Source organism: Candoia aspera, chromosome 4 (genome assembly GCF_035149785.1).
Source record: "Candoia aspera isolate rCanAsp1 chromosome 4, rCanAsp1.hap2, whole genome shotgun sequence".
Classification (NCBI taxonomy): Eukaryota; Metazoa; Chordata; class Lepidosauria; order Squamata; family Boidae; genus Candoia; species Candoia aspera.
Window position 1 is genome coordinate 69930166 of NC_086156.1, and position 27677 is coordinate 69957842.

Genomic DNA, 27677 nt, shown 5'->3' on the forward strand with positions numbered 1-27677 from the left:
CAATAGAATGGGAAAGACTAGAGATCTCTTCAAGAAAATTGGAGATGTCAAGGGAACATTTTATGCAAAGATGGGCACAATAAAGGGCAAAAAAGGCAGGGACCTAACAGAAGCAGAAGAGATTAAGAAGAGGTGGCAAGAATATACAGAATAACTATACAAGAAAGATCTTAATGTCCCTGATAACCATGATCATGTCACTGACCTTGAGCTGGACATCCTAGAGAGTGAAGTCAAGTGGGCCTTAAGAAGCATTACTAACAACAAAGCTAGCAGATATGACACTATTCCAGCTGAGCTACTTAAAATCCTAAAAGATGACGCTGTTAAAGTGCTGCACTCAATATGCCAACGAATTTGGAAAACTCAACAGTGGCCACAGGATTGGAAAAGGTCAGTTTACATTCCAATTCCAAAGAAGGGCAATGCCAAAGAATGTTCAAACTACTGCACAATTGTGCTCATTTCACATGCTAGCAAGGTTATGCTCAAAATCCTACAAGCTAGGCTTCAGCAGTATGTGAACTGAGAACTACCAGAAGTACAAGCTGGGTTTTGAAGAAGCAGAGGAACTAGAGATCAAATTGCCAACATTCGCTGGATCATGGAGAAAGCAAGAGAGTTCCAGAAAAACATCTATCTCTGCTTCATTGACTACACTAAAGCCTTTGATTGTGTGGATCACAACAAACTGTGGCAAATTCTTAAAAGAAATGGGAGTACTGGACCACCTTACCTGTCTCCTGAGAAACCTGTATGCAGGTCAGGAAGCAACAGTTAGAAATGGACATGGAACAACCGATTCGTTCAAAATTGGGAAAAGAGTATGACAAGGCTGTATTTTGTCACCCTGCTTATTTAACTTATATGCAGAGTACATCATGAGAAATGCTGGGCTGGATGAACCACAAGACGGAATTAAGATTGCCGGGAGGAATATCAACAACCTCAGATATGCAGACAATACCACCCTAATGGCAGAGAATGAAGAGGAACTAAAGAGCCTCTTAATGAGGGTGAAAGAGGAGAGTGCAAAAGCTGGCTTGAAACTCAACGTTAAAAAAAGATCATGGCATCTGGTCCCATCACTTCCTGGCAAATAGAAGGGGAGGAAATGGAAGCAGTGACAGATTTTATTTTCTTGGGCTCCATGATCACCGCAGTCCATGACTGCAGCCATAAAATTAATAGATGCTTGCTCCTTGGGAGGAAAGCTATGGCAAACCTAGACAGCATATTAAAAAGCAGAGACATCACCTTGCCGACAAAGGTCCGTATAATCAAAGTTATGGTTTTCCCAGTAGTAACGTATGGCTGTGAGAGTTGGACCATAAGGAAGGCTGAGCACCAAAGAATTGATGCTTTCGAACTGTGGTGCTGGAGAAGAAATCTTAAGAGTCCCTTGGACTGCACGGAGGTCAAATCAGTCAATCCTACAGGAAATGAACCCTGACTGCTCATTGGAAGGACAGATACTGAAGCTGAAGCTCAAATACTTTGGCCACCTAATGCAAAGAGAGGACTCACTGGAAAAGACCCTGATGCTAGGAAAGACTGAAGGCAAAAGGAGAAGGGGACGGCAGAGGATGAGATGGTTAGATAGCATCACCGATGCAATGAACATGAATTTGAGTAAACTCCGGGAGATAATGGAGGACAGGAAGGCCTGGCATGCTATGGCCCATGGGAAGAGTCGGACACGACTTAACGACTGAACAACAACAAGCCATTAAGTTGTTACTGGACTCTTTGGTGCACCCTTAAACTGTAGGAACAGGTTGCATGCCTTAGCTGTATTCCTCCTCCAGGAACAGTTTGAGGGCAAGAGAAAACACATAGATAGCTAAGGATCTAGATTTCATTATATTCTCTCTCTCTGCCCTCCCCCCCAATGTACTTTGGGGTTTGAGTTTTCAGTTAAGGACTCTCTAGGAAAAACGTGTACTTGACACCTACTCTGAACAAGTGTGTTGATGTCAAAGATAATTGAGCTAGATAGAGACTTATCTGGTTCAGGAACCTGGGATATGTTGGTTTGTTTCAAGATTTACCTCCAGAATGAAATACAATTTGTTGGTAGTAACCCTTTTTTCTTACCAAGCTTGCTGTGTTCTGCCAGCCCTGGCAAAAAGTATTGTGGTATTATTAAGAGAAGTGTCTTTCCACAAGAGTTGTGTGTTCTTGATCTTTAATTCATGGAGAGATTTTATATTTTCAGCACATTCAGCAAATGCAGCTTGGGTCTGAAAAACATTGACATACCAAAGCATCTGCAGTGAACAGCAGTAATCTAGGACCGAGCATTACTTAGGATCTGAAGCTAAAGTGGTGCCCTGGTAGACACCTGATGCACCAGTCAGTGCCTTCCTTAAGGAAGGAGGTACTACCAACTGTCGCCACCACGCACCCCCATGCCTACTCCAAAGTATCTACTGAAAATAATTATGACATAATGTCCCCCCCTCCACCAAAAAAACAGGACTAAGACTTTAAAACTTTAAAATCCTTATTTATTTTTACTATCTCAAAAGACATTGTATATTTAATTGTTTTTAATGTACGTAAATATGGAAACCAAACGTGAATAAAACAACCAGGACAAGACTTTTTACTGTTTTGCTAATTTTCAACCAATGCTATTTTCTATACAGAAAGTTCTTGCTTAGTATCTCGTTTAGTGACTGTTCAAAGTTACGACAGTATAAAAAAAAAAGCTTTGCAATCAGTCCTCGCATTTACAACCATCGCAATGTCCCGCGGTCATGTGATCACCATTCATGTGCTTCACAACTGGCTTCTGACAAACAGAGTTAATGGAGAACACGGAAGTAAAACTGCAAGTCACAGTCACATGATGTCTTGCTTAACAACTGCAATGATTCACTTAACGACCAAATGGAAGTGATATCATAAGCCTGTTGTGGTCACGAGATTTTTCCACTTAGTGACCATGGAGCTTAGCTACAGAGTAATCAGCAGTGGGAGGAAGATGACGACTAAGTTCAGTTGGGGGCGGCAGGTGGGCAATATGGGTGGCAGAATGCAGGGTAGCAGGGGTGCAGGGCAGCAGGGTGGCAGAGTACAGGGTGGCCAAAAGGGCAGAGATGGAGGGGAGATAGGCAGGTGGGGGGAGTTGAGGCGGAGGTCAGCGCAGCAGGGCAGGAGAAGTGAGAGGTCCTGGCCTAATGAAAGCAACCAGGAGTACCAAAACTGCCATCACTAAGCAGTGCAGTCACGTGATTGCTCAGCAACAGAAATTCCAGTCCCAATTAGGGTCGTTAAGCAAGGACTACATCACACATTTTCTACTGAAGGATAGCTTTCCTGATGTTACAGCTCAGGTGGTGAGATTCTGCTCAGAGGCTATCCAAAAGCATTAGAACTTTATAGACAATAGGTAACAGTAGGTCTGTATCAGCAGTTCCCAACCTTTTTGGCACCAGGGATCAGTTTTGTGGAAGACAATTTTTCCATAGACCGGTGGGGGGCAGGGGGATGGTTTTGGGATGATTCAAGCGCTTCCTCTTTTTCTCGACCTTTTATTCTTTTTTCTTCATGCCGTTTGGAGACAGCAGCCAATGGGCTTGCTTTCTCCAACAGGAGGCGGAGCTCAGGCGGTAATGCAAGCAACAGGGAGCAGCTGTAAAATACTCAGGTTGTAAATTGGCTCGCTCGCCCATTGCTTACCTCCTGCTGTGCGGCCCAGTTCCTAACAGGCCATGGACTGGCACCGGTCCACGGCCCAGGGGTTGGGGACCCCTGGTCTATATAGCTAAAATACTTATGTATTTACTATTCTTAAGGCATAGTTCATTTTAACTTTTTTAACTCTTTTAGATTAGCTTTAGTTTCTATAGATTTTAGACTATGTATGTTATATGGTACCTATGTTGGTTCTATTTTTTTAAATTATGTGATATTTATGTATTGTACATAAATATATTTTCAATATGCTTCTGGCAGGCACTGGGATTTTCTACTGCTCTAGCTTTGAAATGATTAAATTATTATATGATGCAATCATGAACCACCTCGAGAGATTATTTTTTCTATTAATAGGTAGCTATGTTGTTGGGAGTCTGAGATGCATGAAGGTGGGACATAGCAGTGAAGAAATTTTAGGAAGGCAAAGGGAAAGAATCAATAAGATTTCTTCCATTGGCTTGTCCTGCTGAGAAAATAGAGGAACTTCACTAATGTGCATTGTTTTACTGCAAACATGAATATTACTGCAGTTCCATCAAATGAAACTTAATCTGCATCATTTTCTGTTTTGTTAGGATAAGAAATAGTAAGGGCAGGTCTCCTGGATTCATTTCAGCACTAGCTAATTCATGCCATTGGCCTCTGCAATTTTTAAAAGTGTTAAAGTTTTCCACATCCAAGTCCCATCAAGACTCACCTCTGGAGACTGCATGTCTCTCGCCATAAGAGCCAGAACCTCCTGTACAAGGGGATCTCTGAGGCTAAATCCAAACTGCTTAATATCTGAGCAGGAAAGAAAAGTTATAAGAAATAAAGCCATCACAAGCAGTTCCTGCTTAATGAAATCAGTGGCTTTACTGGAGCAGACATGTGGATGCTTGATCCTTAAATTTAACTAAGCCTAATTAACCATTACTGTGTGGTCACAGATCTACCGTAAAATACAAATGCAGGAAAATGTATATATTATAGGGAAGTTAATATAAAGGGAGAGTAACAAATACAGTACATTGTTCTGATGGGCCGTGACATTATTAAACATCCACTCTGACTAGATCTTCTTTCCTACAATGGGATCTGTCACTGGGGATCAATAAGCAACTACGTTTAGAAATTTTACAAACTGCAGGAGCAAGCTTTTAATTTGAGCAATAAATCTCCACTCTTACAGGACAAGCCATCATGGTAATAGCTTTCCTGAATCAAGCTAGTGACACCAAATTGTGGCTCTGATCTAAATGTATATCCAAATTTTCTTGATGCTTAAAGAGGTAAATCTGCCCAATACTGGCCCTTCTGACTAAATTGGGAAGGTGTCTTGATTATCACATTGGAAACAAAAAAACAAGCAAACAAACTGTAATTAACCTTTCCAGATCTGGGGAATCAATTCCAAGCAATTGCCAGAGTCCAATGCCTGAAGAAGATGCAGCATCGTTCTAATATTTGGGTAAAACACCTGAAGAAAAAGATACAAATTTTTGGATAACCACAGTTTCAAGGTACCGATGATTAAACTTTTAACATTCACAAATATGTACATTAGCAAATAATACTTACTGATGGAACCAGTTCTTTATACCACTTCAGCAAAACATCAAGGTGTTCCATCATAGCCAATAATTCAAAAAATGATACACTGTAGCAATGGGAGAAATAACAAGTTATCAAAACCCCATCAGCTTGAAGATGGAAAAACTTACCTTGTAGTCTTATTAAATTTCTGTTCTGACTTCTCAAAAAGCTGTAAATAACTTAGAATCTTAATGTTTTGAACTCCAAAGAAAATGCAACAGATACTGTAATATGAATACTGAACTTTCACCTATCAAAATTAAAATCACCTGCTGGTAAAACTTGACTTACAAATTTGGAATCAGTTCACTATTTACTTCTAGAAACAGGGTCTCAAGAAAAAATATTGAAGAGAAAGGACCTTACAGCATTTCTTCCCCTTTCCCTTTACAGTCCCTTCCTTTCCTATCCCTAGGTGAAATTCAGAATAAGGCCTCTCCCCCAGATCTTAAACATAAGCAAGTACTTTGTTGAAGGTGGCCACTTCTAATGGTTGATGCTTGCTTGATGAAATGGATAGGGTGCTTTCTACGATGTCCTCTGCTATTTGTGGGCCTATCCTTGTTCTTCCTTGCTTCTGCAAGCAGCTGAGGGGAAGTGGTCACCTAGATTTAAGAGGTAATCCATGCCTCACTGGGGCAAAGGGCACTGCCAGGAGCCTTGAAAGGGGCTGAGGTGTTAAGTGGCCTTCCTTGGATTCAAAGGTGTTAAGAAAACCACTGCCCAGTGTCTAACCTTCCCTTTTTAGGGAAGACAGTTGAGACAGTGGTGGAGGACAAACTACGAAGCATCGTAGCGGAAAAGATTATCTGCACTCTTTCAGGCTTCAAACCTATACAGGGGATGGAGACAGCACTGGTCACCCTAGTGGATCTTTATCAGGACCTGGATGGAGAGGGAGTGCACTTATCTTGGTTATCTTAAATCTCTTAGTGGCTTTTGATACTATTAACCAAGGTATGCTCCTGGACTGTCTGCACAGGTTGGGGATTTGGAGCAGTGAGTGGTTTGGGGGGTGGGTGGAGGAGGAGTCAGTAGTCAGTCCCTTGTGGAATGCCACAAGAGTCAGACCTTTCCCCTCTACTTTTTTATGATCTACATGAAACTGCCAGGGAAGATCATTCAGTGATTTGGGGTTCATTATCATCAGCATGCTGATGATAACCAGTTTTACACTGCAAATCCAGGCTTGCTGGAGATGCTGTAGAAGTCCTGTCCCACTGCCTGGAGGCTGTGAGGTCTGAATGGGACATAACAGATTAAAGCCAGACAGAGCTAAGTTTGCCCATCTGTAGAGAGTATAGAGGATGGCCTCAATGGACAGAGGAAAGATCCATTACTAAGGCAATGAACAGATAAATGTGGCTTAAGCCTATAAGAAGATATTTACAAAAATGCCAAAGGCAGGCACCCCGTTTATTCACATGAAGATAAAAGAGGAAGAAAGCGAAACACATTCAGATTTCAAGATTTTGTTACTATATCTATTTTAATAAAAGCAGTTTTAGGCCTACACAGTGTCTGTTTCTTGATCTGATCTACTTTGAAGAGCTGATACCATCAGAGCTTTATGTCTCTTCCAATATTATCTCCTGATGGGGAGGCAAAGTCTGCAACTTTGTGTCCTTCTGAACAGATGGAGGTCATGGCCAGGGCACCAGCTGTGGGCCTTGTCTGGGGCAGAAGGACCTTCTACAGTTAGTCATGCCCTCTTCATGTCTTTGGATTACTGTAACATACTGTCCTTGGGCCTTCGATTAAAAACCACTTGGAAAGCTGCAGATGGTCCAGAATGCAGCAGCTTTACTTGCTAACATTGGGAGCACGTTTTACCTGTGCGATGGTCCTGCACTGGTTACTAATAAACTTCTGGATGCAATTTAAAGGTCTGGTTTTAACCTATAAGGCCCTCTATGGCTTGACACCAGGTTATCTTCAGAACCATATTTTCCAGCTAGAATCTGCCTGCCCTACACTATTATTCTGGGAAAGGTTGGTTTCCCACTTTGGGGAAGTGAGGGGGGCTAAGGCCAGAGATGCTGCTTCTTGCTGGCAGCACTGGCCTTTTGGAATGGTCCACTGGTTGAAATTAGATATGCCCCCCCCCCCAAGTGCCTTCAGCAAACAGTGCTCTTTCATAGAGCAGTTGGGGATTGATACTCGTCACTGTTATTTTATTGTTGTTATTCTACTGTGTTTTATTTTTTAATGTTTGTTACTCTGGATATTTTGCATGTGTATCCATGAACTGTTGAGGATTCTTAACAGTGAGATAGAAATGTAATATATAAATAAATAATTCCAATAACATCCAGAAGTTAAGAATAAATCCATTTCCTTTCTAATCCTCCAGCCCAACTGAAGCTGTTGATAATCCAATTCTGTAATTATGAATGCTAAATAACAATTACTAGTAAAGGTTCTTGCGTGTCATATTTCCCAACATTAGCCTGTTCTCTGCTGTCTCCACCACCCTATGTAGCCGATAAGCAAGTTGAACATCCTTCAGTTCCAGGCACTGCAATAAAGCATTACAAAACAAAGCATTACTCCTTGAATCCAAAAAATAGCAGTTATTCTGCTATACAGGGCATCATAAACTGCCCTGTAGTTTTCATTTTTGCTAAAAATTAGCAGCAAGGATGAATTCCTAATGCATGGTTTTATAAAAGGTTAGAAGTTAACAAGGTATCTTTATGATCAAGGATAGGTGGCAGGTGAGGTTAAAAGATTTAGATGAGATGCAAAGCCGGGCTGTATCTATCTGAGATCTCATTTTCTGGATCAGCAGAGTAGGAAAATCTTGGAGGTCTCACATCAGATTCCAAGTTTTGCAGATAATTCCACACATTTTCTCTGTCACTGTAAGATTCTACTACATACAGAACATACTATTTTAAACGGATTTGATTTAAAACTATATACATACAAACATATGCTTGCTTGCTTATTCATTCCAGGCCAAAAGTTTCATCACATATTTGTCCATTTAGGTATTTGGTTCCAGTAAGCGCACAAAATAATGGATTATAGCAAGGAAGGAACCAGTTCCTAATGGAACAACAGTAGAAACTACAGAAGGTGCTTTTTAGTCTAGCTAATATATAGGTAGCCAGAAAGCTACTGAAATATTTAAACAAATGTGAATGAGTATCTACCTCAATATACAGAAATCAGAAATCTACTTACTGTTTTCATCGCACTTAGAAAGAAGTGGACTGGAAAGGAAGAAGTAGTCATTGTTAATTTTGGACATTCTCTAGCAATCCAAAAGAGAGGTTTCTTCTTTGAAACAAATCCAAGGGGCTCAGTAACAAATATCAAGCCAAAGAACTCTAGCAGGCTGCTTCTTAACCCAAAGCCATAACGACACAGCATTTAAATATTTAAGGCTTTGAGCACAAAATGCAAGTAACTGTAACCTGGTCAAGTGCTGAGGAGAGAACAGTGGACACTAAAACCATGCTCACATATTGTATTACTCCATGCTTGACTAAACCATAGTTTATTGTATTAACTACAACCGACTGGGATTGTACCACATGTTAAGCCTGGTTAAGATAAGCTATAAACTACAATAATCATAGAACACACTGTCTGAATTCCCCAAACAGGCTAACATTATGGCTAAGCATGTTGTGTAAACTCAGCCTTACCCTGAAGGTACTTGTAGTGTACCTGAGGCATCCAGCAACAGGTGTTATCCTCCTACCGCCCAGGAAGCCAGGGATGATATGCCACTAGCTCCCATCCAAATTCCAGTCTAGGGCTGAACCACTGAAGCCCGCAGGGTAGAACAAAAAAGAGTTCGCACAAGTTGGAACATGGAGGAGAAAATGCCAGCGCACTTATGGTTCTGAAAAGAACCAGCCACAGTCTGACTAGGGAAGCGATCGGTAACCTTTCAGCAGCTGGGAGCTGAATTTGGGTGGCTGACAGCTGCAGGGATGATGGTGAAGAGAGGCTTGGGATTTCTGGGAGAATGTCCGCTTTTGTGTGCTTTGGACATTTTTGAAATTTGTTTTCCTATGCTGAGATTAAAAAGAACTTTTCCTGTTTAAAGTAATTTGCTGGTGTAATTTCTGAAAGCCACAAAAGCTTTAAAAAAAGTTTGGAACTACATTAGGCCCTCAACTGCATGTTGTTAATTCCAAGATTTGGTTTTCAAATTTCCCTTCTCATCTAGAGGAATCAGACAATAGGATGTGCGGAACCAAATCTATTGTCTGGGGAAAATGATAATTGTTAAAAATACTGGGGTGGAGGAAAATATACTTTAGCTGTAGTATTCCTTTTTTCCATTGTTTTTTTCCAGGCAAACATGTGCTTTCACTAGAATTTTCTGAAGCTCATGCACCCAGATTCTGGAGATACAGTATTTCAGTATGGGTTTGATCCATATGAATAAGCACACCAAGGATGCTCTCAACACAGGAGCATCTGAATTGGCCTTCTTTTCTAATTCAAAATGGAGACCTGAAATTTTGTCTTCAACCTTTGAAGATAATTCATTTTCCTTTCAAGGTCATGATCAAAGGAGTTATTTTTAATTTTGAAAAAAAATATGGGTGAGGAGAAGGCATTTAAAAATGAAATTTGAGGAAAAGCATTGAATCATAGTGCTTTATCATGAGTGCAAGCAGGAAAAAAAGAATTGGTGTTGTACCACCAGCCTAGGAACAAAAAGACTAGATTATATGGTCCACATCAAGAATTAGCTCATTATTCAATACCTCTTCATAACGAATGGAGGATTCATTGTTTAACATCCTAGTCTCTTTTCCAAAAATTTCCGGGAGGCATAAACAACAAACATTCTTGCACATTACACAAACAACTGATTTACATATTAACTGATTACTTTAATGGACACAAATATTTATTTAATCGATTTTTTTTTATCCTGCCTTTATTATTTTTATAAACAACTCAAGGTGGGGAACATAACCTAATACTCTTTCCTCCTCCTATTTTCCCCACAACAACAACCCTGTGAGGTGAGTTGGGCTGAGAGAGAGTGACTGGCCCAAAGTCACCCAGCCGGCTTTCATGCCTAAGGAACATTGCTATCTATCAGTTGACCTCTCATACACAGTTTCAAAAATTACTTTTGTTATACATTAGTCATGCACAATTCAAAACTGCCATGGAATAAAAGAAGTACATACTATCATCTGGATCCCGAGGATAAAAAGCTTTTCCTTCAATTTCATTTACTATTGCATATAGCACATGGGACTGGGATTCAGAAAATCCGGCTATATAAGAAAAAAACATACAGTCAAGTTTGCATCGAACTGTGTTTTATTTAAAAGGCAGGTCAAATATGTTTCTGTGAAAATGAGATTGGACTATGAAGTTGGATGCAACAGATAAATTAAGTAGCAAATTATAAATAGATTGTCAGAAACAGTTTTCATAATGATTTTGCTTATGATAGTTGCTCATAATTGAGGAGACTGGTTGAGCTCCCTATCACTGCAAATTCTGACTGCAGTTACTATGACTCAAGGTACTGAGGCTTTAAAACTACAAAAGAGTACGTTAAATCAGGCCTGGAAGTGCAAATGGACAGGTAGCTGGAGTATGGTAGAAGAGGGAGGGAGAGAGAGAGAGCTAGTAAAGGTGGTAAAGGCTAGTTAGGACACTTTAGCAAATATGGTCCATATCCTGTTTAACTTGTATTTCATTGATAAATGAATAAAGCAGCTGCTGACACTGCATGATGTTGAATATTTGGTTCCAATTCAGTCCAACTTAAAAAATTACTAACATGAGTGCCCAGATAAATAACTTTCACTAGGCAGAGAAAACGTAGTACTGATTAGTTGTCTCTGAACCTCTCAAGGACTTTCAGAACCATGCATTACAAAATTCTGCTAAATATAATGTAATCAAAAAGAGTCTCAATACTGCAACATTTATTTTAGAGATTGGTCTATGAAAAAAGATCCAAATTCAGGTGAAACAGAGAGAGATCTACACATTCAGAGCAAAACTTGAAGTAGTTTTCTATGCAGCAAAAGCCAAGAGGGATATTATTCCAACAGAAGCACATTTTACCCAAATTCACAAGACCATAAAAACGTACTACGTACCAATGTTACGTGACATGCATAGCAAATGGTAATACGTTGCGAGGCTAGGTTCTGAAATAAATACATATCAAATCAACATTTAACATAACTGACATACAAAAATGTATTAAATTATATCAGATGCATGCAACTTATTTCAGGCCAGTGGCAACACTTGAGTTAATGACTTGATGTTATTAAAAACTATATATGGCTATTCTCCATATACATAGTTTTCCCCTTCCCCCTTAAAGATATAGTAGAGACAACTTTTGAGAGGTTCTGGGGACTATACTGAGGACTTTGGTGGGGCGGACATGTGGTCTCAGATTATATGCTCATAATCTGTATTCAGTTAAATTTGTGCTGCTGTATTTTCTGTTCTTACTGTCCTGCAATACTGTTTTTAAGCTACTGTATTTTAAATATGTAGTTTTTAAGGGATTTTACTGAAGTTTATTATTGTTAGTTAATTTTTAACAATGACTTTACAGGTTAAAATGGATGAATAAGTATCTAAATATAGTCTAGTCACAGGAGTATCTCTTCTCTCAATTATGACTGTGCTAATATTACTACTCAGATATAACTACAGAAAATGAGTGTTGGGTTAATCTTAGTTTACAGAGAATTCTTACCTATATTTAGTGTTCTCATCTCATTCAAGGTCAGTCTAGCCTTAGCCCGGGGCACCTTACCACATTGCTTCAGTGCCTTCAGTACAGAATTAAAAGTTAGCAGATTTGGTTGTATATCCTGTTCAACCATCTGCCTCAGCAGGTCCTGTTAACCAAAATATCAAGAATTTGATTTAACATTTATGTAAAAACAATGTTCCCATTCCTTCAGATTGTGTATTTGTGTCCTTTTCCCCCTATGCAATTCCTTAACATTTGCACATTTATTTAATGCCATTCTAGAATACCATCAACTGTACCCTTCTGTAATTGCATCAATCATTTAAAATATATTATTAGAAAGGTAATTCCTTCTAATTAATCCCTTCTAATTAAACCCTTCTAATCCTAAAACTGGCATAGAAAGTAGAACAGATAAACAGACCCCCCCCCAAAGTAAATATAGCACGAAAATCACAGTCATAAGATTATCAGTTAAATAGAGAGTTTCCAAAAATACTACCCAAAGAAAAGGTGTACTATAGCTGGAAGGAAAATAATGTAGATACCAGGTAAGCCTGAAGAAGCTGCTCCACAGAGGTAGGAAAGGCCCCTTTCCTTGTAACCAGTCCCCTTGTGCCATTTGAAAACAACTGCTTGGAAATCAAATTTCACTGAACCAATAGGTATTGCTTTAAATAAGCTTTTTTCAAGGAGTAGTTCTGAATCTTTCCAGACTTCGTGGCAATTCTAAGTTCACTGAACTTAGTAATTGTAGAACACATTTCATCTGTCTTAGGGCCAACTAAGTTAAATAATCAACATCTGCTATTATCACTATTTTTTTTCCAGAAAGAAGGCCCACTAATTAGCACCCACTAAGGGCTGCTAATTAGTAACAATATAGTAAAATAATTGAGCACTTGAAAGTGTTTTATCAAGATGAAGTACAATAACACTGAGTCTTTTGAAACAGCATATCTGTTTACAACATCCTTGACATCTGCCACCCAACCCATAGCCCTCTTCTGCAGTCTCAAACTGAATTGAAAAGTAACCCCTCTCAATCTCTTCTTAATACAAAGTGAAGTAATTTAACTTGTACCCTGCTGAGAGCCATTTATGAGTAGGGTGATCTTTAAATGTCATTTAGACAGAAATAAATGCAATGACAATTATCTCATCAGAGATTCTGATGCAGGGTTTGACATGATGTATTCTGTAGTCTGATACCAGAGAATTTATTTGCTCCTTTGTTTATTTAAGTAATTGTAATATAAGATGGGGGTGTGTCACAGGAGGAAAAAAAGTCATGACACACACCTGAAGCCTCTCCCCTTCTCACATGCATTGCATGCATAGACACATATTAGAATCTCAAAGTGTTAATATATTTTTGTATTGTAATTATATGTATACTGATCATTATACAGAAGAAGTTACTCTGTCTCGCTGATGAAGACATCTTGTCAAAGCATTTGAACTGATTATACAGAATTTATGTATATAAAAATCACCACAGAATACTAGAAAATGAGCAAATATGGATGATATCTAACTATAAAAGTGCATTAATAAATAAATTACAATAAAAGGACAGGATTTAACTGAACCTAAATATTTACTATGGCAAAATTTGAATCAAGAATTTCTCCTTACTTCAATACATGCCCATTTCTCAATGTATCTTTCCTTAGCTTCTATGGCTGCTACAATAAGCGTATTGCAGGTGTTCACATCAGCTGAAACAAACAGAAAGCCAGTTATACCATAAGCAATAGCATGTATATTCTTTGTATCACGGCTGAAGCAGTTAGTAGATCTATAGCAGCTCAGTATAAGGCGAAATTCTCATGTGAGCCAGGCCCCAGAAAGCCAGCCACTTGCCAGCAATGGTGGGACACAGATAACTCACACTCAGCCCCCATGATCCAGCTGAGGTCCGTACCCCTGCGCCATTCATCATTGCTGCAAACAAATACTCCAATGGTCAGAAATTCAGAGGACAGACCCAGTACTATCTATAGAAAGGGAAAACATGTATTAAGATCACAAGCAACATCGCCATAACATCCTAACAGTCAGGAACCACGCTGAGACGAGGAATAAGTCTCTAGTGTTTTATTACTGCTACGTTAGACAGAAAATCCTAACAAACTGAAGAAGCGTGAGAAAACCCAGACAGATAAACCCCCAAAGTCAAGGCGGGTCTGTTCTGTGTCTCTTTGAATGGCTGCTCAACTCCTCACTACTACACATGCGTTTTCACCCCTGGATAGGGGCCCCCTCCTGCTCACCATCACTGCTCATGACAATAATGGTATCAGCTACATCTCTCTTCTCACTAAAAGCATGGTCATTTATTTATTTGTCAAATTTATAGAGCCCCCCATCTCACACAAAGTGACTCTGGGAGGTGTACAATAAAACCTCCTATTAAAACATACTACCAAAATAATTAAAACAATGAACATAGATAAAAACAAGACCACAAGTGGAAGAATATTACAAATAATACAGCCAACATGTGGGCTCCCTATTACCAGGGGATTCCCAGGCTTGCTGAAAAAAGCGTGTTTTAAGGGCTTTCCGGAAGGCCTGGGCTAACCTCACCTGAAGAGGGATGATGTTCCAGAGGGCAGGTGCCACCGCAGAAAAGGCTCACCTCCTGGGTCCCATTAGACAGAACTTGTTCACAGATGGGATCTGCAGTATTTATTTATTTATTTTTCAACTTTCTATTACCGCCCATCTCTCCCAAAAGGGGGACTCTTTTGAGTATGCCTCTCCTGCCAGACCTGACGGTAATTGGGAAGAGGTGGTCCCTCAGATAACCTGGCCCCATGCCACGTACGGCTTTAAAGGTCAAAAACAGCACCCTGAATTGGACCTGGAAGCAAACTGAGCCAGTCTGGTCTAGTGGTTAAGGCAACAGACTAGAAACCAGGAGACTGTGAGTTCTAGTCCCACCTCAGGCAAGAAAGCTGGCTGGATAAACTTGGGCCAGTCACACTCAGCCCAACTCACCTCACAGGGTTGTTGTTGTGGGGAAAATAGGAGGAGGAAGGACTATTAGGTATGTTCACCGCCTTGTTATTTATAAAAATAATAAACACAGGATAGAAAATAAATAAATAAAATAAAAACGAACTGGTAACCAATGCAGCTCAAGAAGCAGAGGTGTAATATGTGCCTTCTTAGGGGAACACATAATTGCCCTTGCCACTGCATTTTGCACCAGCTGAAGCTGCTGGATACTCTTCAAGGGCAGTCCCATGTAGAGTGCATTACAATGGTTCATGTGGAAGATGGTCAGGGCGCGAGTAACTGTGAGCAGAGCTGCAGGGTTCAGAATGGGCACAACTGGTACAACACAAAGTTGTGCAAAGGCCCTCCTAGCCCTGACTGCTACCTGTTCCTTGAACAGGAGTCGTGAGTCCAAAAGGACTCCCAAATTGCAAACCAGGTCTGTCTGGGGCAGTGCCACTCCAGTACCAAAGATGGTAGTCCCAGATCCAGAAGGCCCTAAAACCCGAAGCCACTCAGTCTTGCCAGGGTTCATTTGAAGCCTTTTGTTCCATCCAGACCCCTACAGCCTCCAGGGACCAGGAGAGGACATCCACAGCATCACTTATTTTGCTAGGGGTATACTGGTGATACCTTACCCCATGGTGACAGATGATCTCTCCCAGCAGTTTCATGTAGATGTTAAACAGGAGTGGGGAGAGCACTGAACCCTTCAGCACCCCACACAGTAGGGGCCAAGGGCGGGATCTCTCACTCCCAATCAACACCGACTGGTATTGGCCTCTGAGGAAGGAAGAGAACCAGCACAATACTGTGCCACCCACTCCCAATCCCTGGAGCTGATCAAGAAGGATACCATGGTCGATGGTATTGAACCACTGAGAGGTCAAGTAGAGCCAGGATGGATGCACTACCCCATGCCACTCCTGCCAGAGATCATCCAAAGTGTGACCAATGCTGTTTCCATCCCATTTCCAGGCCTGAATCCTGACTGAAAGGGTTCCAGATAATCCGCTTCATCAGGGTCTGCTGAAGCTGCTGCATGAACACCTTCTCTACAACCTTCCCTAAAAAAGGGAAATTGGACACTGGATGAAAATTGTCCAGGGTGGTGGAATCCAGCTATGGCTTCCTGAGGAGGGGGCAAACCAATGCCTCCTTAAGAGATGAAGGAACCACCACCTTCCTCAAGGATGAATTAACCACTGCCAGAACCCAGCCACATGTCCCCTCTCAGGCAGCCTTAGCCAGCCAGAAGGGGCATGGATCTAAGGAGCAGGTGGCTGAGCTCACAGTCGTAAGGACCCCTTCTGCTTCCTCAGGCCCAACAGGTTCAAACTGTTCCCAGTTAACAGGGCAAGACTGTGCCCAGGCACCTCCATCAGACCTGCACCAAGGCTGGTATTTAACTGGGAATGAATTTGAGTGATTTTGTCTGACAGATGCTCCAAAAATTCTTCTGCCTGGCCTTGCAGACAAATCTCCAGGTTCCCCTTGCCTGAAGGACTCGGGTCACCCGAAAAAATGCCACCAAATGGCAATCCGCAGTCAATAAGGGTGGAGATGTATGTCGCTTCGCCGCTCTTATCACCACAAGGTAGGCCTAAATAGTGGCTCTTACTTATGTTTGGTCAAGTTCATCCTTTGTTGACCTCCAGTGGCGCTCTAAATGCCTCTTCTCCTGTTTCATTTCCCTCAGCTCCTCCATAAAGCAAGGAGAGCAATGGGATCCACGGGGAGAGGTTGCACAGATGCAATCTGATCCAAGGCCACAGCCACCCTCTCATTCCAAGCAGCAACTAGGGCCTCTGTCAGACTTCTGCAGCAGGCCCTCAAGAACAACCCCCAGCTCCCTCTGGAACCCTTGCAGGTCCATCAGTCACTGGGGGCACACTGATCTAATAGGTCCTGCCTCCCTATGGTGGGGGGCAGTGGCAGAGAATCTCATGGTTACCAGTGTGTAAACTGACCATGACAAGGGAGTCAGAGAGAGCTCCCCCAATTTCAGATCATTTTGCCACTGCTCCAACAAGAAAACCAAACCAGGTATGTGACCACTGTCCTGTGTTGGGCTCTTGATGACCCAGGATAGGCCCACAGCTGTCATGGAGGCCATAAACACCTGAGCCACATGAGACCTCACTCCTAAGAAACGCATAATGAAATCCCCCAGGACCATAAGCCTGGGGAATTCCATTGCCAACCCTGAGACAGAATCAAGGAGCTCAGGCAGGGAGGTTGCTATATGGCAGGGAGGCTGGTACAATAGCAACAGTTTGAACTGATCCTTAGAGCCCAACTTAAGGAACAAGATCTCACATCTGGCAACCTGTGGAGTGGTGCCCATGAAAGCCACGAGAGACTCCCAGATGACAATTGCTACAACCCTGCACTAGAGTCTTGGCTGATGTTACACCCAAAACCCAGCTGTGCACATTTCCGAGAGGGGAACACCCCCCCCTCCAGACCCAGCCAGGTCTCAGTAATACATGGCAGGTCAGCCCTCTCATCTAGTAGCAACAGCTGAAGACCAGGGCTCTAAAGGCCTGCTGACCAGGAACTGGGATTGAGATCTAGGGGCCGGAACAAGGAACTGGTATGAGACACCAGGCCCCTTTTTCCCAAGAGTGGCCTGCCCCCAATCTCCCACCATACCTTCCCTTAGCCATCACTACCACGATGTTCTGCCCCACTCCCAACCCGCAGACTCCCAAACATCCCACCCTGTGCCCTCCAGCTACCAAAACAGGGGATCCCCTCATCACTCCGTCATCCTAAAAGACCAGGAAGCTAAGTCAGAGGCACTTTAGCTCAAGCTCTGAGTCATGGGGTACTCAGACAAACCCCCTCCTTACACAACCTACCAAACTGGCCTCCCCCAGCAACTGCTCTCACTAGGCTGGCTGGGGTTGTCCCATTCTATATATCCCAATCCCCCTCCCAGCTCTCACCTGAGGGAGGGCAACTCACCTCAACAATGGAACACCCCCACCCTTCAGGCTTCAGCCTGGAACCCAGAAACAAAATGGTTTTCACAAGAGGGCGATCCATGACAGTCCTAAGGCACCTGCCCTCCACTGTCACTGCCCCCCAGCTCAGCCAATCAAAACCCTCCAGTTCCTCCACAAACAGGAACCACGCAGTCTTCTGAGTCCTTTGCCAAGTCTTGTGCAGCCCCTAAATCCAAAGGCTATGTGAAGCATTATGACATGCTGCCATCTGTCACTGGAGCAGGCTGATCCATCTTGCTGGGTCCCCCAAGAAGCTGTCATGAGTCAGGATGGCGAGCAGGGGGCTCCCATACAGACTGTTAAGCGCATGCGTAGCACTGAGGAATTGGGCAGCCATTCAAAGAGACACAGATCGGGACCGCCTTAACCTTTGGGGTCTATATGTCTGGGTTTTTCCCACGCTTCTTCAGTTTGTTAGGATTCCTGTTATGTACAAGCAATAAAACATTAGAGACCAGTTCCTTGTCTCAGCGTGGTTCCTGACTGTTAGGACAGAAGCAATGCATTGCCATTTGACGTCACAAAACAGCAACTAGGTGAATTTGCAAACCACGTTTTGGTGCCAAGAACTCCAAAAGCAAAATTGCTGCCAGGGCCCATGCCAGACCAACCAACAGCTGGGTTGCCACCCATAGAAGATAGAATGGCAGCAAGCCCCTTCCAGCAAACCTCCTTCCGAGTGATCCCAGCAAGCTCCCACTATAGATGTAAGTCTGCGGGGATGGGAACTGGGGAATCATGCCATTCCACCCTCTCAAAACCAGCAGCCCAAAGAGAAGTTCAGAAGGAAGGAGTCCGAGATGAACGATAACTCCCACCCGGCTAAGGATCCAATATGAGGTGGTCCAGTCCATCTCCAAGGCCAACCAGGGAAAGGCAGGCAGGTACTGATACCACGTATCTCCAGCACTCCAAACCCACCATGACATTGAAAAAACCATTCAAATAGAGCCCGTGTTCATGCACACCACCTCTTGCTGCCATCTTGACATCAGTATATGGAATTAGGCTGACTTTCTCAAGGAAACAGTAGCAAATAGTAAAGTCACTTCTTATTTCACTCAAGCAAATAAAAAATGCTGCTCAAACAAGCAGAATAATGTAGCTGAAGACTTGGTACTACAGGTAATCCTTGGTTAACAATGGTAATTGGGACCAGAATTTGTGTCAAAAAGTGATATGGTTGTAAAGTGTAACATCACGTGACTGCATCGCTTAGTGACAGCAATCACAGTAGTCCCTGTTGCCACCATTAAGCAAGAATTGAGGGTCGTTAATTGAGGACCTCCTTGCAACTTCCTGCCAGCTTCCAACAGGCAAAATCAATGGGGAAGCTGACAGGAAGTTGTGAGGAGGTATTGGGTTGGCTGCTGCGGGAGACAGGAGGATGCACAAGCAGCTGCCGCAGCCCAGTGCAAAGCTGTCCCAGCACAGTTGCATGGGGCAAAGCCCCAGCCGCCCCAAGCCCAGCAGCATGGCACAAAGACCCAGCTGCCTCAAGCCCAGCACCTAGGTGCAGAGACCCAGCCACAGCCACCCTGCACTCTGGCACCTGCTGCCTCAGCTGACCTTCACGTCTTCTTGCTCCCGTTGCTGACAAGGCATGCCTGGCCAGGCCTTCATGAGGCAGCTGCTAGCCATGCAAGGCCTTCTTCCAGTGGAAACCAGTGGCAGAGCTCAGGGCGGCAGTGGCCGCAGAGTGCGAAAAGGGCAGAGATGGGGGGGTGGGGTGGAGATTGGTGGGTGGGGGGTGTTGAAGCACACCCTGTGATTGCAAATGCGGTTGGGCTACCAAGCACCCTAATTTTGATAATGTGACCGAAGGGGAACTCCAATGGCCATAACTTTGAGGACCAGGTGTAAGTACCATTCGTTCAGTGCCATTGTAATTTTGAACAATCACTGAACGAATGGTCATTAAGCAAGAAATACCTGTACTATCAAACAGGAACCTCTGTGTTACCATTTTCAGGTAGCAGTTACAAACCAGAGCCACAAATGTGCAGAGTTTAAGAGTGGGGTCATCATACAGAGGAAAGACCAATTCTGCATGCACAGCCTATTCCCTACTTCTAGCTATTCTCACTGGCACATTTCCTCTTGTGCAATAATATCCAAAACTTACCCTTAAGCTTATTATTCAACAAGTCAGTGTACATGTTAAAAGCTTTTTGGCATGCTCCATGCTGAAATGTCAACAAAAATATAAAGTATTAGTATATTGACCTGGAGGAAAAAAGAGAAGCAAATTTATTAGAAAGATTACAACTGTACCTTCACCATTCCCCTGATCATTGTACAGTACGAATGTGCATTTTTTTCTGGCATTAGATTAAATATTCTCTCAGCATTGTTGTTTTCCCTGGAATTTAGAAAAGATGACATACCAATTGACAACAGCAGATGTTCCCAATGTGTGGGTAGGAAATATACTATGGTCTATTCATGCCGGTCTGGCTACTAGATAGTTGCTATATATTTAAGCATGGCACATTTCTATGCAGACTGGTCTGAAATAAACAGTATTATTTCTCAATACAGAAAATCCTTGTGGATGGACACTCATTGCATTACATATCATAGTATCTTTAATGTACTGCTCAAGTAACATATACAATATCTAAGTTGGTGTTTGTGCATATAAACTGTCTCTTCATACACATTAGCATGTGAGGTATTTGTTACTACATTTATATCTCACTTTTCCTCTGGGGGTTTAACATAGATTAAACCTGTTAGGTAACTCGTCTAAAAATTTGCAGATGCTCACACACTGAGACATGGCACACACATAGTACCTATGAAATGAACAGAAATTTAAGTAAGCCTGCTGCACCACTGCACATTCAGTACACACATTTTTGTGAATATCTATAAACCACTCTTCCACACTTAAAAAAACTTGTCTCATTGTGTCAAATGTAGATTGTTAAAGCATTTCAGACTGTCCTAGATGTTAATTTGTCTCACTAAGATTTCACAAGTTTTATCTATTGCAATCACATCTGACCATTTGGAAATCAATCCAGAATTTTAATATCTAGGGTTTACAATGAATATTAAACAGTATGCTATAGTTACATTAAGCTATTTTCATTATATAGCCTGAAAACCTCTTTCCTTGTTCAATTTTTTAAATAGGCTACTCAACATATATGAAAAATCCTGGGTTTCCAATTAAAATTCATGCAAATATACACCAAGGCATTGCTGACAGCATATTTCATACCTCCATGTAATTTGTTGGGATTTAGAAGTATTCCTTACAAACTGCCTTCTTGGTAGAGTTTCTTCCTGCATAAGAATTCAATTGTCAGCCTTCTAGCATGTGAATACCTATGCCTAACAGAATTCTCTCTTATTATATTCTCTGTCTAGAATATCTTTATACAGGCAGAGGTCAAGGTCCCACCATACAACCAGCTATTTCTAGTCTAAACCTATTATGAAAAACTAGGACAAGGTGGCTGGCTCTTAGCTCCCTTTCACAGGAATCAGACATGTGAAACAGTTCCACCTTACCAAAGTACTGTTTGTGTTTTATTTATTTATTTATTTATTTATTTATATATCTATCTCTATCTCTATCCATCTATCTCTATCTCTATCTATTAGATATAGTCTTATTCAGAATCCACCCATCCTTATTTACTTGTTTTTCCAACTCATTATCTTTCGCCTGATCCGGTTCTCTATCTTCATAAAAACAAAGAAGATCCAGAAGACTGTTCGATGTCTCCAGAGATATGCAAGTTCCTGCAAATGCGAAAACCACAAGTTGTAAATCATAGCAGCAGAGTTAGCTTAGGTATATATTCCTATCATCTAATAAAAGGAAACACATTAATAGATTATTGAATGTGAAATGTCACAACAAACAATCAGGTAACAGGAAAAGCTTTGTGACAACGGAATAAGAAACCAATTGTTACCTTTTCATCCAAAGAACATGCATGTGAAACATCTCTCACAGCAGGCAGGTATAGATTTTTTCAAAAGATTAGGTAAAAATAAAAGAAAGTCTAGCAAGCAAAGTAACAACATGCTTAAAAGGATTTATTTATCTAACCATCTTTCTATGCTGCCCCAATCACAAGATGATGAACAACGAAATACAGACCAAAATAAAAAACAAGCAAGCAAATCTGTGATATTTCAAACAGCCATGATCATAAAACTAAAACAATGGTCAGCCAGTTATGCTACATTTAGACATATATGTTATGCTCTGTGTGTGTGTGTGTGTGTGTGTGTATGGTGTATTCTTGTCTAGTCAGTCAACCAACTATACTTTACGGATAAAAGTATGATTTTGTGGTTGCACTGCCATGTAATATGCCCATAATCAAACCAGTAACATTGCCAAGACTGCTACTTTGAACAGCTTATAAATGTTCCATAGCATATTAGCAAAATCTTATCTTCAGATACTTCCAGTGTACTAACAGGTTATATTGGATTAGTGTAAAAGACTGCTATGTTATGCTATTTTAGAAAAAAAATCCCTGCTATCTACTGCAATGAACAAAAAAGCAGAATCACCTGAAGGTGCAAGGAAGAAAGTAAATCAAAAGATAGCTGAAACACTTTCAAAATAAAATGGAGTTAAGCCACTACGTCTCCAGCATTTGTCGTAAGTTTTGTGAATCATAATACAGTGAGCCTGTGGATAGGGCATAGGCCTATGGTCTGTCTTACAATCTGTTGTTGTTGTTTATTCGTTTAGTCGCTTCCGACTCTTCGTGACTTCATGGACCAGCCCACGCCAGAGCTTCCTGTCGGTCGTCAACACCCCCAGCTTCCTCAGGGACGAGTCCGTCACCTCTAGAATATCATCCATCCACCTTGCCCTTGGTCGGCCCCTCTTCCTTTTGCCTTCCACTCTCCCTAGCATCAGCATCTTCTCCAGGGTGCCCTGTCTTCTCATTATGTGGCCAAAGTATTTCAGTTTGGCCTTTAATATCATTCCCTCAAGTGAGCAGTCTGGCTTTATTTCCTGGAGGATGGACTGGTTTGATCTTCTGGCAGTCCAAGGCACTCTCAGGATTTTCCTCCAACACCACAGTTCCAAAGCATCTATCTTCCTTCTCTCAGCCTTCCTTATGGTCCAGCTCTCGCAGCCATATGTTACTACAGGGAACACCATTGCTTTAACTATGCAGACTTTTGTTGTCAGTGTGATGTCTCTGCTCTTAACTATTTTATTGAGATTGGTCATTGCTCTTCTCCCAAGGATTAAGTGTCTTCTGATTTCCTGACTGCAGTCAGCATCTGCAGTAATCTTTGCACCTAGAAATACAAAGTCTTTCACTGCTTCTACATTTTCTCCCTCTATTTGCCACTTATCAATCAGGCTGGTTGCCATAATCTTGTTTTTTTTGAGGTTTAGTTGCAAGCCAGCTTTTGCACTTTGTTCTTTCACCTTCATCATAAGGCTCCTGAGTTCCTCTTCGCTTTCAGCCATCAAAGTGGTATCATCTGCATATCTGAGATTGTTAATGTTTCCTCCAGCGATTTTAACTCCAGCCTTGGATTCCTCAAGCCCAGCATGTCACATGATGTGTTCTGCGTACAAGTTGAATAGGTAGGGTGAGAGTATACAGCCCTGCTGTACTCCTTTCCCAACCTTAAACCAGTCCATTGTTCCGTGGTCTGTTCTTACTGTTGCTACTTGGTCGTTATACAGATTCTTCAGGAGGCAGACAAGATGACTTGGTATCCCCATACCGCTAAGAACTTGCCACAATTTGTTATGGTCCACACAGTCAAAGGCTTTAGAATAGTCAATAAAACAGAAATAGATGTTTTTCTGAAACTCCCTGGCTTTTTCCATTATCCAGCGGATATTGGCAATTTGGTCCCTACTTCCTCTGCCTTTTCTAAACCCAGCTTGTGCATCTGGCAATTCTCGCTCCATGAATTGCTGAAGTCTACCTTGCAGGATCTTGAGCATTACCTTACTGGCATGTGAAATGAGTGCCACTGTTCGATAGTTTGAACATTCTTTATTGTTTCCCTTTTTTGGTATGGGGATATAAGTTGATTTTTTCCAATCTGATGGCCATTCTTGTGTTTTCCAAATTTGCTGGCATATAGCATGCATTACCTTGACAGCATCATCTTGCAAGATTTTGAACAGTTCAGCTGGGATGCCGTCTTACAATCTAGCCATCCATTAACAGCATAACACAGTTATCTTAGAAAGGCTGATCATTCTGTTGTGAAAATGGATAACATTATAGATGCAAGTAAAGGCCAAATTAGATGGGCCTGAAATTGGTGCACAGAAGGGAATGCAATTAACATCGTTTTATGATGCACTTAATGACCCAAAAATGAAGAAATCAGGAATTGGAAGTCCAGAAATCCCAGAGCTCAGGCAACCAAAAAATTGTGAACATTTTCATAACAGTAGCAGTAGGATGTAAGAAGTAAATAAATGTATCTTATCATCAAGCGTTAGCTATATAAAGCACATACATTTTCCTAAACATGAAAAGGTAATCCGATTTCCCCCTTGTATTTACTTATTAAGATGAAATCTGAAGGGGTGTAATTTCTGTCTGACCAACACATTATCCCTATGGCACGTACTCAGCCGTGAATTCATGGTTTACAGTTAATACAAATTGTAGTTTCTCCTGTTTTATTGTAGATTTCATATTTATATTTAAATTGAGATAAAGATTCTGGGGGTTTACTGTTTTGATTTTTGTTGTAAGCCACCCTGATTTTTGAAAAGATGGTATGTATAGTGATACTGACGTAAATGTATACTAAATATTTCAAATTATTTTATTTAATCAATTCATATGTTGTTTACTATACCAAATGTTATAAGATTGCCAGCTGGCTTTGTCTTGCCTTGTCTATTCTTTCAGCATAAATATTCTGCATATTCCACAAATGTGATGAATCAGGCTGCCAACTGCATATAGTACAATGAACCTGCTGGTCTTTAAAGTACTTTAGTATAAATCTTCCAAAAAGCTATGATAGAGTTTGGTTCTATTAATTATTCTAAAAACTGAATAAAGATTTGAAAATAGCTTTGACTAGATAGTACCTACCATGACAATGTAATCTTATAGGCATTTACTCAGAAGTAAGTCCTGTTAAATTTAAAACAGCTTATACCCACCCAAATATGTTTACTACAACTGTTGCTTTAAGCTAGTACCTGCTTGTAGAAGCTGATCATACATATTCACAGATGCTTTTACTTTTCTTAGCTGAATTAGATTTTTTAGTGCAGCCTCACTCACTTCTTCAAGTTGTAACACCACCTTTTCTGGCATGAGACACTAAAGTAAAGGGCACAAAATAACAAAATACAATTATATTCAAGTGTTTTACAAAGACGATGTTGTGAATTTAGCAGCCTGCAAGGAGGCTGGTAACTCTAAGAATTTTATAATTCTAAAATCTACTCTCTTTTTCCAGTGAAAAGCAGGAGATAGGGATTCAGACTGGAATCTAAAGCAGCAAGAAGTTTCTTGTTTCTCAATTTTGATGGATGCATGTCCTGAAAATAGCAAGGATTGTAGGAACAGGCTTCTTGACTGGCCCTGGGACTTAGGCTCTCTGCCCAAAACTACTGGGATAACCGGAAACAGTAGGGTGTAGCTGGCAAGAGAAGTATAAGCAGAAGTATCAGAGCTTTTTCACTATTACTGCTTGCTCAGTTGTGTAATTTCACTTCTATTCACATTTCTTGTTCCTCTATTTGTTTGCTGATTAATTGCTCTTGTATATAGATTTAGGACTCTTCTAACTTGGTTTGACTATCTTAGCTTTCAAGTATTTGCTTCATTGCATCTATAAAAACCCTTTGTTCATTGTAATTCTATGACTTTTCTTTGTCAGTAAATGAGATTTAAACATTCTATAAAGCCATTAAGATGTTATTTTAAAACTAAGGATAATAAAAAATATAGTAGATCAGAATTACATGAAGTACTTTGGGGAACTGCTAAACCATTATACTAATGAGCTATTTAATACAATTGGAGCTTCCCATCAAATACAAATAGCAGAAGACAATGGATTTTTGTATTTTTCATAGAGCCCCAAAACAACATTTATTTAATACTACAACATTTGTTGGATGAACTAATATTTTTGTTGATTTGGCATCGACTAACTGTTCCTATAAGAGCAGATTTTCAAAAGTCTTAGCCACAAAAATTTCTATCTATCTATATAGTGGTTTTGAATTTACATGCCCTTTTCCCTTTGAGTGGAATGCCGGGCCCCATACTTAAAAAAATATGCAGAGTGAGGTCGAAAATTAAATTGTATGTTACTTCTTTAAACACAGCTAATAAGAACACATTGAGAAAAAAATTAAACTAAAATTTGATATTAAGCTACTTTGCTCTTGAGTGGCCCCTTCCCAGTTACCAATCCCAATGTGCTCCACCCCTAAGGAATTCCAGGAAATGAAATGACCCCTAGAGTGGCAATGACAGAAGACCGAGTATGATCAAACTCAGGTACAGATCCACATTTGGACCTACACTGGCAATAAGAGCAGTGAAACAGGCCTTCCTATCTTGCTATCCTATACATATTAGAAGCATTGGTTCATTCTTGTGACTCTTACTCCTGCTTGCATAGCACAACAGGCTAAGAATGGCATGTTTTGGGGCAGGAGGAGCACCTACCACCTGGACACAGTTACTGCAACTGAACTGTTTGCTTCTGATCTCGCTGGATCCAACCCTCACCCTAACTCTGAGACTAGACAGAACCAGTATTGTTGCCCTCCACACTAAAGAGTGAAAAATGTACAACAAGTCCCTAACTGTGGCAGCTAGATTCAGCAAGTTCATAAGCATTTAAAGGCAGGAGAAAGAGACTGAAGATTTGAACCCTGGGGTTGCTATATGTAGTGGGCTGAATTGCTAGATTCTACAGCAGATGATCTTCTTCGTTATTAGGGTTTCTTGTACAGCAGATGATCTTCTTCATTATTAGGGTTTCTTGTATCTGCAGTAAAAGCGACCTATTTAAACCTTGTCCTTGGCTCTTCCACTAGTGACTCCTGACTACTTGTGGAGTTTCTAGGGAGAGACTTATTGCCATGCTCTGAGTGAAGCTCTGACAACAATGCCAGTTTTATCCATATTCTTGAACCTAGTTATATGTAAGCAGCACAGTACAGAAAACCCAACATTATGCCAAGTCATGCAATACTGTGTATGAAAGAGCAGGGAGAAGACAAGGATGAGCTTAAGTACCCTTACTCTAGTACAAAACAGGGAACTGTGCCTGAGCAGAGCAATTATGAATCTGATTCAAGTTAAGTTCTTTTGACTGTATTCAAGCAGTCAATTAATTAAACAATGTTGTTCAATGAATATGAAATCTATCCTTGTATGCTAATAAATGTGAATTATGTATGAGATAAAGAGTGTAACATTTACCTGAATGTGAGGTTCAGCATAGTCTTTCTCAAAAAGCTCAGGATGTGTGTTAATAATGTATTTGGCTGCATTTTGTCCTGATGCTTTTGACATGGAAAAGAAATGCTGTGAAAAGAATATACCTGTATTACCTTACAGTAAGTAATCATATATAATGCTTTCTTATTCATCATACTTTCACTTGTATACTGCCAGAAGTCCTTTCAATTAAGGCAGTAAATAAGTAAACCTTATAAG

At 41.0% G+C, this 27677-nt stretch overlaps 1 protein-coding gene and 1 non-coding gene across 2 annotated transcripts in view; both read right to left on the reverse strand.

Annotated features, from left to right (window-relative positions):
• The window catches only part of PTCD3 (pentatricopeptide repeat domain 3), a 38494-nt gene that overhangs the window by 5376 nt on the left and 5441 nt on the right, over positions 1-27677 (reverse strand). Inside the window, exons 6-21 of the mRNA XM_063300410.1 lie at positions 27441-27545; positions 25193-25316; positions 21665-21768; positions 21242-21306; positions 20287-20374; positions 20138-20198; positions 13634-13716; positions 11996-12140; positions 11379-11429; positions 10449-10538; positions 8470-8498; positions 7692-7798; positions 5266-5344; positions 5074-5164; positions 4403-4488; positions 2098-2243 (exon numbers count right to left, since the gene is read on the reverse strand). Of these exons, the coding sequence (XP_063156480.1) occupies positions 2098-2243; positions 4403-4488; positions 5074-5164; positions 5266-5344; positions 7692-7798; positions 8470-8498; positions 10449-10538; positions 11379-11429; positions 11996-12140; positions 13634-13716; positions 20138-20198; positions 20287-20374; positions 21242-21306; positions 21665-21768; positions 25193-25316; positions 27441-27545 (1454 nt within the window). The remainder of the gene's footprint in view (positions 1-2097; positions 2244-4402; positions 4489-5073; positions 5165-5265; positions 5345-7691; positions 7799-8469; positions 8499-10448; positions 10539-11378; positions 11430-11995; positions 12141-13633; positions 13717-20137; positions 20199-20286; positions 20375-21241; positions 21307-21664; positions 21769-25192; positions 25317-27440; positions 27546-27677) is intronic.
• LOC134498143 (small nucleolar RNA SNORD94) lies at positions 13802-13946 on the reverse strand. Its single transcript, XR_010068009.1, has one exon. It is a non-coding gene; the product is annotated as a small nucleolar RNA SNORD94 (small nucleolar RNA).